This window comes from Malaclemys terrapin, chromosome 2 (assembly GCF_027887155.1).
Source record: "Malaclemys terrapin pileata isolate rMalTer1 chromosome 2, rMalTer1.hap1, whole genome shotgun sequence".
NCBI classification, from domain to species: Eukaryota; Metazoa; Chordata; order Testudines; family Emydidae; genus Malaclemys; species Malaclemys terrapin.
Window position 1 is genome coordinate 81,424,201 of NC_071506.1, and position 17,161 is coordinate 81,441,361.

The 17,161-nt window shown below is 39.3% G+C and overlaps 1 protein-coding gene across 2 annotated transcripts in view; it reads right to left on the reverse strand.

Annotated features, from left to right (window-relative positions):
* Positions 1-4,657: 4,657 nt before the first annotated feature.
* The window catches only part of MIB1 (MIB E3 ubiquitin protein ligase 1), a 115,066-nt gene continuing 102,562 nt past the window's right edge, over positions 4,658-17,161 (reverse strand). Inside the window, exons 19-21 of one of the 2 annotated variants that reach the window (XM_054020156.1) lie at positions 14,375-14,488; positions 11,974-12,074; positions 4,658-6,070 (exon numbers count right to left, since the gene is read on the reverse strand). In XM_054020156.1, the coding sequence (XP_053876131.1) occupies positions 5,930-6,070; positions 11,974-12,074; positions 14,375-14,488 (356 nt within the window). In that variant the 3' untranslated portion in view covers positions 4,658-5,929. Of the gene's footprint in view, positions 9,767-11,973; positions 12,075-14,374; positions 14,489-17,161 lie in introns of both variants that reach the window. The other variant, XM_054020157.1, reaches the window with a different exon arrangement.

Sequence of the window (17,161 nt, forward strand, 5' to 3'; positions counted from 1 at the left end):
TTGTAGTGTTTAAGAAAACTCCCGCTCCTTTCCAAAGGTAAAGAGCAATTACTGTAGAACTGAACACTTGGACAGAAAAAAGGCAGAGTTACTAAAAGTAACATTGTAGTGGTCTGTAAGAACTTCCGTCTGTGATCTATTCAACACAAGTTATGGTCCAGGCTCTACACAATTCACCAGCAACTATTAACAGAGCAAAATGTAACTTTTGACATTTGCAATATTGTTGAAAAGCTCAGAGAGATCGAATAACAAAGCAACTTTCTCAAACAATTTAGTGTTTACACTAGCCACAAATTGTAAGTAATACTGCTATAAATAAATAGGCATACCTTAGTAAAACTCCATCTCTAGATAATATCTACACAGTATCAGTGAATATTCTTATCACAACATAAAGGCAAGATCAAATCAGATTCTTTTTAAAAAGCTAGTTTCACAAGTCTGTAGAACTAGATTGAAAACATTTTTAAGACTATGTTAACAAGGCACTCAAAACTTTTCTATATTCCAATTTGGCTCAAGTTTATAGTTAAACTAGTTTTTGAAGGAATTTTCACATTTACAAAGTAACTTGTGTTTATTACCTTTTCAGTTTAATTTTTTCTTTTGGTACCCATTTTTTCTTAAATGGGAATTTGTCCTAAACTAATCTAGAACTACTTAACTAGTATTTTAACAAAAAAAGGAAAGCACATAGCTGTGACTCAAATCCTGCAAAGTGCCAAATGCCTTGAATGTAGAGCAGGAGATATTGAATATCTTTAAGTAATGGGCCTGAAAAGTCATGGTACATTATTGGGAGGAAAAAATAGCTGGAAAGTTAAGTGATTAAGTTCTGACATCTTTAAACTATCTAGCTTACTGTACAGACCCCTCAAATTTAAAATTAAGGTCTATTCATAGTTCCTTTACAATACTATTGTGTATAGCAGCCATCTCTAATTTAATCTTACTGATTACCAAACAGAAAGGAAAGATGTTCAAGCAAACTTTTGAGCACCCAAATAATAAACTATAATGTAGCTATCTTCTTGACTGTATGTCAAGAAATAAGTCATTGAAGAAGCTCCTCCAACCAATTCCATTCCCAAACAACTTTTAATATTGGGGAATTGTTCTAACAAAAGTGATATCTGCAATTCTCAAAAATGTATATTAAATCTAATTGTCTATTTACTGATTCTTTATCAAGTATTTGTTCCCTGTTTCAGTAAAATCTGTACAGTGATTCACTCACAGACACACACTGACCCATGCTCATCTTTCCCTACTTGCTATGATCCCCACCTATCTTCTGAGCCTATTATCCCCCCTCCACCCCGTTTTAAAACAAAGGTATCCAATAGAAATATGCAAGCCTTTCAGACAATATCAGGCTGCAGATATACTGTTGCTAAGTGACGTGAATATACTGAATAAATATGGTCTGATACAGCTGGTTTCTTCAAAGCTACCTAAATCTTTAGCTTTAACATACATTACAATCTGAAGAGATAGTGTACAAGTCTAAAGATCTATTTACATATGCTACAATGTTTTGGCAAACATTTCTTAAAATCAATTACAAATCATTTTGAAAGTACTAGATCTGACTTCATAATGTCAATTGGGATAAAACTCTCACCTGTAAACAAAATGCCAATACTAGCACCTTAAACAATAAGCGCTACAAAGTTAAACTGCTTAATTACTTAATTTAAAAAGTAGTTGTCTAATTAAACTATTTAGCTTGAATTTGTGATAATACCGTTACATTTTTGACATGGAATCATACATGCAACACTGCTCAACCAAGTTGAATACAAAAAAAGAAATGTATAATGAGAGGTCTGTATGTGTTGCTGGGGACAAACCAGGGACCATGGTGTGGAAAGGACAGCTCTTGGAGCTCTGTGTGTGTGTGTGCGCCCACACACACACAATCTATGGCTATCTTATAGCAGCTATAGTTTTGTAGCTGAGGAACTGTTGAAAAATAAAAAGCAAACAGTGAACTGAACTCCTCTATCACAGGCACACCTGGCCTCTGACTGAACTCCTCTATCACCTGACATCTGTGCTCCCCACAGATGAAGTACGCTCAGCATTGCTACCCTGGATGCCTTAATTTAGTCCTTTAGGAAAATACTTAATGCCCTGTAAAATTTGGTTCAAGTATCGGTTGCATCATCAGATGGTAACATTTGATCAAATTAATTCAGACAACCTGAAAAGATCAGGCACATAAGACATGATAGAGGGTGAAATCCTGGTCCCATTGAAATGAACACCCACTGACTTTAGTAGAGACAAGATTTAATTCAGACTATTTAAACAGCTGAAAATTGCATGAAAAAATAGGATCTTACCATTGGCTTGTTCCAAAGCTGAATGCTCAAAAATGTGTCTGCCCTGGATTAAAAACCACCTGATCCGAGAGAATGAAATTCATAGCGAGGGGTCCAATGTCATGCCATATTAGAGAGAACCAGTTCTTTTGGAGAACGGTTGACAGGGGGACATGAAGCCAAAGGGTCCTACTGTGCAACACCAGCCACAGAAGCCAGGTGACCCTTATGTCAAGCAAGGAAAAATCTGCAGTGGATGCGGAATGGGCTACCAGATCATTTCCCCAAAAACATGGGAAAATCGTACCAGAATTATTTTGATTACACAAGAACACAGAATGTAAGAATTCTCCCATTTCTCTCAGACTGGAATTCAAAAACCTCAGCTAACCAGGCAGCAACTCCAAAAGTATATAAAATTCCTAGAGCTAAAGCAATTAAACCAGTTGTGGGACTGCTAAACTGAGGACAAGATTTACTAACAACCAAAGATTTTATATAGAAGCTACTGGGATCTGCCTATTTCAGAATAGGGACTCAAAGCACCAAGCAAAGCCGAAAGCTATGTAAAAGACCAAACACAGAGTGAGATATATATAGATATATATATATATAACTGCTGGAACATCAGAACAAAGAATACTGGATTGGATTATTCAAAACCGAGTTAAAAAGAGCAAGGAACATTTACCTGTTGGAGCAGAAATTTTGGGGCATAGATTGTTTTGTCAGCTAATGCATTATGTACCATACAGGTGTTCTAACTGCATGATCAATACTTAAAAAGCAATTTCTTCTAAGATTTTGGCTGAAGTCTGCAGAATTCCAAAAATCAACACAAGCTTATCACAAACTTCAGAAGACTGTGCATTGTGTAAGCATGTGATTTTCCAAGTGAAGAATGCAGACTATGAATCACTTCATTCTCATCTTGATCCTCCCCAGACCAATTCCCACTTTCATGTCCCTGCTACGTGTAACAGGAGTTAAATGAAGGAGACCAGTGTTATCTGCAAGTAAGGCACCTAACTGAATCCATTGTGTATTTCACAATCCTTGAAAGAAATTGTCCAAATCAGGGCTAAAAGACAGCAAGCACTGATTTCGTATTCTACTCAATCAGTAATTCAGGTAACTGCTCACTCAATTGCTTTTATAGGCCATCATTTGGCTGTAAGAGCTTTGAATTTAACTCCTTTCCTGAAATCCCGACTACGTTCCCACCACCAAATCCCGAAGAACATTTGGATTGTGCTCTTACTTATGTTTTAGAGCTGCTGGTAGTAGTCAAAAAGCCAAGAGTATCTATAAGTGCAATACAAATCCTAGCTAACTCCAACAACCAGTTTCAAATAGCATATCCATGTGTCAGGAAACCCACAGACTTATCACTTCTTGCTTAATATTAGCTATTAAATGGTCTCTGCTGGGCTCTGAAATTAATACCCCATTGAGATGAATGGGCAATATATAGTTTACCTCCTTTGCTGTTGATAATTCTTCTGTAAGACTGGCTTAATAGACCACACTGATTTATGTAAAAAATGCAGTCCACAACAGAAAAGATGATTTAAAGAACAGCTGCTTTCTACAAAATTCAAAGGAAAATTATACCAACCAGTTTCCTTAGATCATGAGACCCATAATTTCCCTACTCTCTGGTTATACACTTGTTCCCCAAATATTTTAATCAACTACACTCTTTAGGTTAGGGTTACCATATTTCAGCAAGAGAAAAAGAGGATGGGAGGAGCCCCGCCCCTGCCCCTCCCACTTCCCGCCCCCCAGAACCCCCAACCCTCCCCCCGTTCCTTGTCCCCTGACTGCCCCCTCCTGGGACCCCTGCCCCTAACTGCCCCCCAGGACTCCACTCCCTATCTAAGCCTCCCTGCCTCTTGTCCCCTGACTGCCCCAACCCTTATCCACACCCCCACCCCCAGACAGACCCCTGGGACTCCCACGCCCCATCCAACCACTCCCCACCCCCTGACAGCCCCCCCCCAGAACTCCCAACCCATCTAAACCCCTCTGCTCCCTGTCCCCTGACTGCTCCGATCCATCTCCCCACCCCTGCCACCTGACAGCCCCCCCCAGAACTCCCAAACACCCCCCCCCCTGCTCCTTGTCCCCTGACTGCCCCCTCCTGGGACCCCTGCTCCTAACTGCCCTCCAGAACCCCACCCCCTACCTAAGACTCCCTGTTCCTTGTCCCCTAACTGCCCCCTCCTAAGACCCCCCCCAACTGCCCCCCAGGACCCGACCCCCTACCTGTACCCTGACTGCCCAAAACTTTCTCCACTCCCCCCAAAACCCCCCCCCCCGTTTCTTGACTGCCACCTCCAGAACCTTCCTGCCCCCTGACCTCCTTACCCTGCTGCTCAGAACAGAGTGTTGGGCTCTGTGCAGCCGAGCCGGACACGTGGCTGAGCTCCCCAGCACAACAAAACCCGGTCCCTGGCCCTGCACAACAAAACCCGGTCCCTGGCCCTGCACAGTGCTGCCGGACTGGGCTGCAAGGGAGCTGCCGGCTCAGAATGCAGGGCGGATCCGGCTCCTCTACAGCTGCTCCTGAGTCCAGCCCGGGACTTCCCTGCAGCCCTCCCAGCCGCTCGCTCTGCTCTGCAGCGGGAGGGGGGAAATCCCGGACATTGTGAGTGCTTTACAAATTCCCCCGGACGCTATTTTTAGCACAAAAAGGAGGACATGTCCGGGTAAATCCGGACGAATGGTAACCCTACTTTAGGTGTGAAATTGATAACTGATCTACACTTTATTTTTTAAATACCTTGTAAAGAAAAACAATCAGTACTCTCCTCTCAATTCTATATATTAGTTGGGTTTTTTTTGTCGACAGGATTAAGAAGTTCCTTATTTAGTTTAATTTGATCTTGTCAGACTGACATACAGTTTTGGGGGCATAACATTCCTAAAACAAATTTGTGTTTCTTTCCACTGACATTCTCCTCTAAATCCACACTGAGCATATAGGGCACATTACAGTCAAAGTTATCCATGTGGTTATATTTTGATGTCATCTTATGGGAACTGTATGGTACCGAATACTACTTGGATATATTGTGCTGATTTTGCATTACTGTAACTTTCAAGACAATAGTACTATGAGGCATAACTTTCTGTCATTTGACAATTGAGTATATGCTGAACACAGCTGAAGAAGTGTCAAACTTGAGCTAAAAAAAATAAATATTTGAAAGCAACTGGCAGTACAAAATCTACATCACTTGATGGCTGATATTAAAGTCCATACGTACATATAAAAACTTTAAAGATACCAAAACAGAAAATCATGATTGTCCCTTTGCACTTGGTGCTTTAAGGGGGTGAGGGGAAAAGACTGCTTTATTAATTTAGCCTTATCTTAGCTATCTCTTGATAGTACAACTAAAAGTTGACTGTTCAAATACTGTTTTCTTTTCTGATGTGTTTAGTCTTTAAGCAATTACAATGTAGCACATATGCACTGCAGTATTAGAAATGTTTTCATTAGAACCTTCAAGTGCCTTTCAAACTTGCAGAGATTTGATGACCAAAATGTACTGACAATTTGATAAGCTAACAGAAGACACTTGTTTTATTGTTTAATACAAAAGGATTCTTCGTTCTATAGCCTTGCGGCATATAGGGCATTCACTCATTCGGTCTCCACAAAGCTGACATGTTCCATGGCCACAGAGAAAGATCATATTCTTCAGACGATCCAAACAAACAGGGCACATGGTCTGTAAAAGATTTTGACAAGTTAGGTAGTGGACAGCAATGGTGAGAAAAAAGTATCAAGTATGCATTCTATTAATTGTAGAAAATTTAATATATGCAACTGTTGAGTGAACAGAGATCACTGCAATAGAGAAACCAAGCCACAGAACGACAATAACCTGCCTTTAGCCAGTAAATACAAAATAGTAAATTCACTATTTAATTTAATCCTCAGTATAAATTATTTGTTTTATGAAGGAACAACAACTGAGTTTTTTAAACTCCTTCTCCACAAAATAAGAAAACCAACCCCACAGTAGCTTTCTACACAAATCTGATGGCATCATTTAAGTTCATAGCAGAGTAAATATGCAATTTTCAGCTGCATCCCCCTTTGGTTTCCTTTATACAATTTTAAGGAAACAGGGAAATCTATGAAGCACAGACATTTGTGTATGTAATTCAATGAACAAATTATTTACCACCCATGCCTCAAATTTCTACCTACTCATTTACCTACCTCTCTCTCTCACACACAAACACACACACTCTTCCTTACCCCCCGCCAAGCACCTCATGGACTCAGAAATAGTATGAATATGGTTTTGCTTTTTTTAAAATAGTTAACAGTCCCAACATACATGCTAAACACCACTGATGTGAAGTGACTTTCAATTTTCCTCTGGGAAGTAATTTGCTCACTGATTTGGAATCCTAAGTAACTCAATATTTTCAGAAGCTTTACCAACAACATTTAAGATACCAGCTTTCTGAAGAAAAGTAACTGGTGTATTCCAATATATGCTTTAATTCTGTACTTTCAATGTTACTTGTAAAGGAATAATCATTACTTGCATAGGACCATATCCTGCATGTGTTCTGTTTTTTAGAAATCCAGATAACATATATGAAAATTTAATGTTTCAATGGAGGGCTGCTCAACTTATCTGAGCCTTTTACCCCAATTCAGATCCGCACAGCAACCCTTTAAAACCAGTTTTTACTATTAAACATAAAGTGAGACCAATACCCAAAAGGATCTCTTACAACTGTTCACCATGAAAGTTTGTCCCTTAAGAGAACCATCCTTGACTGTGCCTGCAGGGTCCTCCACCTACATCATATGCAAAAGTTCAACTACAAGGCACATGTTTGTTCCTTCACCATAATCACATTGAAGTTTCACTTATAAATGGTTTATAAAGGGGTAATACATAAATAGATTTTTAATAATCAGTTGTTACGGACTGTTAGATCAACAGGTTGCTTATAACCACAACGTATATCTACTGAGGAGTTTCTACTCATTCTTAAACTGACATCTATAGTGTGCTTATAACCACCCGAGACACATACGAATGTCTGTAACATGCTTATAACTGAAAAAAATATTGTAAACCCTCTATAAACCATGTATAATTGGACCCTTATTAACAGTGGCCCATAAATACAAATTTATTTCACTATCACCTTGCACTTGTGCACTGTTTTTTCTGATCTACTTTTTAAATCACTGCAGGTTTACCAAAGTAGTGTTACACCAGGGCAAGGTGTACATATCCACAGCAGTGTCCACACAATAAAATGTAAAATTTTAGGCAGGCCTTCTATGGAATCAATTAAATGCAGGGACAAACATTCTTTAGTATAGTCCTGGTTATCATGGCTCATCACCTCCACATGTTTACACAGAGTTTAAAATCAGAATTTGTCCAATTATCTCTTATTTCAATCTCTGTGAAATCAGCATAGCTAAGGAGCTGCCAGAAGGTATCTAAATCTACACTGCAGTAAGAGACCAGTGGCATAGCCATGACTGGCCTGGGTCAGTGGATTCAGACTCGCTGGGCTAAAAATTATAGTGTAGGGCTCAGGCTGGAACCCAGGCTCTGAAACCCTCTGGTAGGTCTCAGAGCCCAGGTTCCAGCCCGAACCCAAACATCTAATTGCACTTTTTAGCCCTGCAGCCCCAGCCTGGTGCGCTCTGAGACCTGAGCTCTGAGATTCATGACAGAGGTTTTTTATTGCAGTGTAGACACACCCACTGCCAGATAAGACCTTGAACTTTTTGAATGAATTTGCAAATATAAAAAATTATGCATTCTCAACAAGCATATTTCATGTTCAAATGTTGTCAGGGCGAGTATGGCATCACCATATCTATTCATGATTTTCAATAACTTAAAATTTATGTAATTATCTTCCACTAAAGCACTGCAAGGAACTGATTGTAAATCAGTCCATCCACCCCCTTCCTCACTGAAGCCAAATCCTCACCTGGTACAACTAAGTATCATCCTTATAATTCATAGTATCATAAAGTCCAAAGTATGGGGAAATTCTTCATTAATTACTTATTAACATTAAATAGCTTTCCTAGGGTGCATGTACATAATTTAATAGTCCTAAAGTATCCCTTTTAGAAGGGATACAAGTATAAACCCTAATCTCATCCTGCAAGAACAGAATTCAAGTCCTCTCCACTGTATGTTCTTTACCCCTGTAGTTTGCTTTGGGGTCTGACTATATATCTTACAATTAGAATAAAAAAATCTGTTTCTCTCCAATATAATAGAGTAATTTGGAAATGTATATGTACATCATAGGACACTGTAAAAGTGTATTCTGCCTAAGCAATGCAGGCAAAAATGTTGTTTTATTTTGTTTACTCATTTTATTGCAGCACACAATTTAGAAGAAATTCCCTGGTGGTATCTCAAACTCAGACAATAGGTCTTTCTTCAATTGTATGGAGGCATGAGCAGATCGTTCAGATTCTTCCTGCTTATCATAAAAACGGTGAATATTTATTTGTAGAGACCAGTTTCATTTTTCAATGTCATACATGTTTTAGTTTATTTACCTTCACATGGCAGCAGCTTTAAGTAACTTTGCACAGAACGATCAACCTACCTGCCTGCTCTCCAATTGTACTCTAGTTACATGACTATCAGTGCCTTACACCCTGTTTTTGTAAGAAGAAGAACAGCAAACAAATGGTAGATATTTTGACTATACTTTTAATTTGGCCTCCTGCTTTAGTGCCAAAATTTGATGTCTATTACCTCAACCCTATATGAATAAATTAGCTGGAGATCTTTTGAGGGGAAACAAATGAAAATTCTGTGCCTGGAGAAAGTATTTGATTTCTTTTTATATATTATGTATTCTTGCTTCTGAAACACCACCATAAAGGCACCCAGTCAGTTCTAATCAGTTTTAATCCACAGAGTTAAGATAGTATGGAAAGATCTTGGCAATAACATGAGATTATCACTGGGGTATGATATTGCAAATAAGTCAATTTTAGCAGCATATTTTAGTTTTTGCCTGATATGGGTGCCATATTAGAACCTATAACAATTTTTTATTACTGATAACAGTGTTTCCAGGCACAAGATACAGGTGCACAGTGACATTACAATAACTTTAATTTTAAATAAAAAGAAATGACATACGTATGGTGAAGGAACATATATAAAGTATTTATTACAGACAGATGAGGGTGATTACGTATGAAATGTGGTGGAGGGAACTGCAATCACAGTCAAAGATGGTTCACATTCAGGGAATCCCTGAAGAATGATGTGGTCATCGTGTGGGGATTTTGCTGACATCAGGCCTCGCTTCTGCTTGGCACCAGAAATGGTTTTAAAAGGTTGCTGCACTAATGTATTAGATTATCACTGAAGACATGAGTTGAAACGTAGGTATACCTGCTGAAAAGAACAAATAAGAAATTTTAAGAACACACAAATACTGAATTTCATATTAGAAGTGCAGCTTTAAAGCAGAAAATGAAAGAAAAATGTTTAAAATGGAACTCTGGATATAACTTCAGGCACATATTTAAGGTACAACTGAAGAATCTTTTTTTTTTTTTTTTTAATAAAAAATAGCAATTAACTAGAATCTGCAACTCATTAACCCCTCTCACAACAGTAAACAGAAAAGTCACCTAAAAGACAAATTAAAAGGTTCCAAATGAGACAGGTCAGCCAGTTCCCTGAGAAACAAAATAGAATTTCAGACAAGCTAGATTTCAAGCAGAATCATTTCAACAAAATAACTACTTGACATGGCAGTCAATTAAGAGATGGTCAAAAACAAGCAGCCATATACATCCTGCTGAGGGGCAAAGAGAATAGTCAAGTGACTATATTTGAAAATCAGCCTAAAAATAGAGTACTGGATAGTAACTGCACTGCAAAAATCCAGGCAATAGAGAATAGTAAAAAATAATTTTTGTTAAACACTGTTAACTTTTTGACCAGAAAGGTAGAAAATGAAACCAACAAAATAGCCTCAAATGTTATAGGTAAGAAAGAACTATAGTTTGTTTTAGTCTACCTGTCCTTATACAGGCACAGATTAGGTTGGAAATTGCTTTGAGTTGAACATAAAGATTTTCAATAATGGGGTCTCAGCCAGTTGCCGGGGTGAGGGTAACAATTATTGATAGATGTTAACCTCAGAGGCAAACCTGACAGTACATCAGGTCTCAAATTTTCAAAGGCATTTACAGATGTGGCCCAGAACTAGGTGATTCAAAAGCTTCTCTCTGAACTTTCAGGTAGGTCTGTGACAGACAGCCAGGGCTGTCTGGATTAGCTCAGATACCAGCCATCTTGAAGCACTATACACTACTCTACATCCACAAGAGATAAAAAGACAATTTAAATGTGAATTAAGTTCTCATCAGTCTCTTTTAGTAATCAAAACATTTCAACTGTGACAAATGTAGGACAGTACCCCTTTAAAGGTAAATCTCCACTGCACCTGAGCATGCTTCCTAGCGAAAGTATACAGATATGTGCTAGCTCTGTTTGAGCTGGCATGCCAAAAATTGCAGTATAGCTGAAGGTAGCATTGGGCAATGGTTCAGGACAGATAATGTTGCATGAGCCCAGCAGACAAGAAAAAAAAAACAATTTTTGGGAGGGACTTTAAAGGGAGAGAAAGGGGACAAATTTAATAATTCACCACACAAAACGTTTGTCCTCCATGTTAATAAGTATTTAATCTATTCTGTACAAATTATTAGCTCCTAGATTTAAGAGATTTTTGGCTTTTGCATATTCTAGAAGACGTAAAGAAAATAGTTGCTTGTCTGAATCATTTCACATTAAGTAATTTAAAAAACAAGATCAGGGTTGTCTGTAGGTCACTATTTTAGCTTGATCAAGCACTTGCAAAGACATCCATATTCAATTTATCTTTTGAAAGTCTAAACCTATCCAAGATTTTTATAAATTTTCCTTCTTTTCCAAGCACAGAATTAAAAAGCCTTATATTTCAGATATTTTAAAATCTATATAATCACAAATTTAATTATTACTGCATCTAAAAATTATGTATGTAATATTTTACACCTATCAATATTTCATATTGTAGCCATATATAAATAGAATTCTCATTTGAGTGTGCTAATGCATTGGGACTGTACATCCCCCCCTAACTGCCAACTTGCGTTCAAAAGTGGTTTGTTACTGATTAGGCAGGCTCAACTCCTGCATCAGCTCAGTGCATACAGTTCTGTGAAGAAAAATGCCCGAATTTAATGAAGTTCTGTGAAAAAAATCTTCACTGTACATTTTTATGAGGTCAAAAGATAGAGTTAATATTCATTGCCTCCCTTCATTCCTATATTTATTGTTTGGGTCACATAAGCCCATTCGGTTACACTAAAATAGGTAGGCCAAGAATAGAAATATCAAATATGGCTACTCATTAAGAACACTGTGTGTATAAAAAAGTCAGATAAGTCACAAAAAAAAACCTTTTTAGCCACACTAGAGCTCATCTTTACTTCACAGAACAAAAATGGCTTTGATTAACTAATCAAAAATTAAGAACTGAAGAGTTTAAACAGATTTCCCTTATTTTGTTTTGGTATTCAATATAAAGGAACATGTGGCACTTTTACCTGTTCCTTTATGTCTTGTAACTGCTGCTGCAGCTTCTGTACATCTGCATTGACATTGGTGTTGTCCTTGTCTTTCTGTAAAACTGGAATGTTTCCACTTGCTATAATGCAGAAGAGAGTAATATTAAAAGCCTAGAACATGTTATGCAGCACTTACAACAAAGAATAATTATACTTTTGTCCGCTAATCACAAAAATACTATTTCCATTTATCTGAATTATTGAAGCATTACTTCTAGCAAATATATTTTGATAACCAAATTATATTTATTATGACTCACTAGAATTCCATTCCCGAACTAAAAGAATTTACTGGAAAGCTATAACTACATCAGTTTTTGACAAATATTTCCCTCACTGTGACTGTTAAAATGCTAGCAGCTACCTGGAGCCCTGTCTACATGAATGCCTTCATGGTTGCTACCCACCAGTGATGCTGCACTGGTGAAAATTCTTTGGCAAAAAAACAGTGTAAACACTTCAAGTTATCCACATTGCTGCATTGTTTGGTAATTAAAAACTGGGACTGAATCAATACTGCTAAAAATATCATGCAAATATTTATCCAAATTGTTGAACAAACTTGGTTTGGCTGTGTTTCCACTTATTTCATGTTCACTTTGTGAATGTTCAGGAACAAGTTTACTGACAGAAACAGCAAGTTTAAAGTGGAAAGTTTCAAAAGGCAAATTTTGAATTTTTAAACTTGAATGTTCCTATTGGAAATGCGATTCTGAGTTATGTTCATCCCATCAGGGATCAAATATATCATGTAGCTATTCCAATTTAAATTAACCAACAGCTCAAATTTCAAGTACTGAAGACATACAATGAACCACACACAGACACACACTACAAAAAATTATTCACGTAACTTGAAATAACTCTGAGTAATTTAATAAATTCAAGAAAATTATAAACTGTTTAAGAACTAGTCAAACAGAAAAAGGCAGAACTCACTGAATAATTCTGATATCACAAATTATTTGGCCAGCTTTATCCTAGACAAAATGTTCTATTTCCCACTTCTTCTGGGGCTCCTCTGATTAGTCAAAGAGGCCAAGAAGTCAAGCTAACATTTGTAATTCGTATGGGGCCATGTGCATATGTTTATCATCCTGAAAGATGATCCTTTACTCTCACAGATCTTGGGAGACAGACCTGTCCTCGCTTACAGACAACCCCCCAACCTAAAGCAAATACTCACCAGCAACCACACATCACTGAACAAAATCACTAACCCAGGAACCTATCCTTGTAACAAACCCCGATGCCAACTCTGTCCACATATCTATTCAAGTGACATCATCATAGGACCTAATCACATCAGCCATACCATCAGGGGCTCGTTCACCTGCACATCTACCAATGTGATCTATGCCATCATGTGCCAGCAATGCCCCTCTGCCATGTACATTGGCCAAACCGGACAGTCTCTACGCAAAAGAATTAATGGACACAAATCTGACATCAGGAATCAAAATACTCAAAAACCAGTGGGAGAACACTTTAACCTGTCTGGTCATTCAGTGACAGACCTGCGGGTGGCTATATTACAACAGAAAAACTTCAAAAACAGACTCCAAAGAGAGACTGCAGAGCTAGAATTGATATGCAAACTAGACACAATCAACTCCGGTTTGAATAAGGACTGGGAATGGCTGAGCCATTACAAACGTTGACTCTATCTCCCCTTGTAAGTACTCTCACACTTCTTATCACACTGTCTGTACTCGGCTAGCTTGATTATCACTTCAAAAGTTTTTTTTTTTTTTTTTTCCTCTTAATTAATTGGCCTCTCAGAGTTGGTAAGACAACTCCCACCTGTTTATGCTCTCTGTATGTGTGTATATATATCTCCTCATTATATGTTCCATTCTATATGCATCCGAAGAAGTGGGCTGTAGTCCACGAAAGCTTATGCTCTAATAAATTTGTTAGTCTCTAAGGTGCCACAAGTACTCCTGTTCTTCTTTTTGCGGATACAGACTAACACGGCTGTTACTCTGAAACTTGTCATGTTTATTTATGTATTTCAATTATATTAACTGGCAATTCTTAGACTTTGTTCCACGTGTCACATAGATATATGGCCACTAAGTTCTGGAAATTAACGAGAAGGGTTCAAATCATCACTGACATATATACAGAGTTATGATGTTTCAGCTTCTAGTATCATGCTTCTTGGATATTGAAACAGCCCTTTTCAGACATGGTCTCTGCTACAACAGCATCTACCACTATCCCATATGGTGAGTGACAAACAGTAGATGGAAGGCTGACACAAAACTACTTTCTTTAAAACTTTCCTTCAAACGGATGATGTGAGGGATATATAGTCAACCCCCTTTTTTCAATGAAAGGAGAATGGAAGTATTAGAGAAAAAAGAAAAACACTCACAAATGTCATCAGCGGTATCTTCTGTACCTTTCCCTCCGCAACACAAAATGAAAGGCACTCTCCGCTCAACCACTGCCCGGCACTGCACACACTTCTTCATCAGGCTTGCACAGTCTGGTAAAAGCAGAGGTAATTTACACTCAGTAGCCTGCTAGTCTCTTTATTCTTGCTTCTGCGATTCTATCCACAAATACACATTGTCATTTTATGTAGTGTAATTACACCACCAATGGCTGTGTTTGCAAAAAATAATGTAAAAATAAGCACAAACCCTATTCAAAAGCTAGTTAGGACCCAAAGAATCCATAAACAATACACTGAATGTGACCTTCAAAAAGCCAAATTGTTTGTCTTTTTTTATTTTAGTGTATTTCGAAAGAATAGGTTTTTTTCTGCAAGCAAACTTACTCTTTCAAGGGCAAGAAATCCACAATTTGGAATAAATATCACTTCATCATTAATTAACTCTATTTTACAATGGTACTGCAGAATTTAAATGCAAGATCATGCACATTTCTGAGATCATCTTTGATAACCATGGTGAGAATTAAGGACAGACTAGCAGCTTTTATTTTTTAATTCAGTTGCTTTAGTACCTTATTAACAGTACTGGAATATTTTTTCTATTTTCCAATTAACCTTTTTTAAAAGCTATACCAAAGAAAGTGTATGAATGGGAGAACACCTACTTTCTCTCGCTATCCAAAAATATCCTTTGTTTCACTTACATCCAATGGGCAAATGGGTGTCAGGAATTACTACAAAAAAGATCAAACCCTTCGAAGGGTAAATCTATATCTTTTGCTTGCATTACAGGAGAAAGACTGGAATTCTATGAGAAGAGAACGATGTCACATGATTGCAGCAACACTGTATTGGGACCCAATGTAAGAGTTGTAAACAGTTCTCAATGAGTGCTGGGGCACACATTAACCCTCTCACTCAGCAGACTGACTTTCCTTCCTCAAATGCGACAGGAAATAATCTGAAAAAACCTTTCCATGTTTAGAAGCTTCACTTCCTATTACGAAGTAGATATTGGCAACATGCACTTCAATGATCACACCTTTCACCATGGTAATCTATCTTCTTGCTATCCACCTCCTGGGGAATTAACCGAAAGCTCTCTTCCCTCACCCATGCTCTCTCCACTGCATACAATGAAAAGAGTCTGGAGCTGGATGGCTGCGAAGGTAGTGAATATATCAGACCTGAGTCACAGCAAAGCGGTAGAGATAATGCCAGATTTCCGTAGCAAGATCAATTAAGCTCTTGTTTATGGGGAGTAGGGTGACCAGATGTCCCGATTTTATAGGGACAGTCCTGATTTTTGGGTCTTTTTCTTATATAGGCTCCTATTACCCCCCACACCCATCCCGATTTTTCACACACTTGCTGTCTGGTCACCCTAATGGGGAGGACTACCTTCCCTCTCTTATGTATCTCCGTAATGTCAACAAATCAATATTCTATAGCAGAGGTGGGCAAAGTACAGCCCGCGGGCCACATCTGGCCTGCAGGACCCTCCTGCCTGGTCCCGAAGCTCCTGCCCCAGGAGGCTAGCCCCCGGCCCCTCCCCTGCTGTTCCCCCTTCCCCACAGCCTCAGCTCACCCCACCACCGGTGCAATGCTCTGGGCGGCAGCGCTGCGAGTTCTTGCCTGATCCGGTGCTCTGTGCTGCATGGTGGCGTGGCTGGCTCCAGCCGGGCGGCACGGCTGCCTGTCCTGCTGCTCTAGGCAGCGCGGCTGTAACGCCGTCAGCCTCTGGTGCTCCAGGCAGCTCGGTAAGGGGGAGGGAGCGGGGGAGTTGGATAGAAGACAGGGGAGTTCAGGGTGGTGGTCAGGGGGCGGGGAACAGGGGGGTTGAATGGGGGAGGCTCCCCAGGTGGCAATCAGGAAGGAGGGTGGCAGGGAGCAGTCAGGTGCAGGGGTTCCGGGGGCAGTCAGGGAGAAGGGGTGGTTGGATGGGGCAGGAATCCCGGGGATGGGGGTGCAGTCAGGAATGAGAGGAGGGGTTGGATGAGGTGGCGGGGGGCAGTCAGAGGCAGGGGTTCCAGGGGCTGTCAGGGGACAGGGAACAGGAGGGGTTGGATGGGACAGGAGTCCCAGGGGGCCGTCAGGGTGTGAGAAGCAGGAGAGGTTGGATAGGGGGCGGGGGCCGGGCCACGCCTGACTGTTTGGGGAGGCACAGCCTCCCCTAACCGGCCCTCCATACAATTTCAGAAACCCGATGCAGCCCTCAAGCCAAAAAGCTTGCCTGCCCCTGTTCTATAGACCACTGACCATCAGCAAAGCCTCAGCAAGATGTCCCAGAAATTTTTGAAAGTTCTGGTGACAAAATGATCACTACATCCTCATCTTACCCTTAATCTTAAACAAAGAAGGGACAGTTTCTGGAGGCTCCTTAAGTGTTTTCTATATCCTCATCAGTTGCTGTACCATACATTCACATCAAACAGAGTGATCTGTGTTGCAGCAGATTCTCTTTGCAAACATGCTCCATTCTAAGTCTTTGGGAGAAAAACAGCTCTTGCTGGAATCTTTGTATGTGGTGTTAATGGAAGATTTAGTCATAAATGTCTTTTAAAAAATTGTTTGGTTGCTATACCAACTAAAGTTTAATTATATTTACACCGCTAGATGCCCTCACAAAAGAATCACGAGTTCTAAAGATCTCAAAAAAATTTAATGCTAATTTATTTACAGAAATGTATAATAGAACTCTCAGACTACCACAACCCAGTCAGAATAAAATAACGCAAGTAGGTGAAATAAATCTGCTCTTTC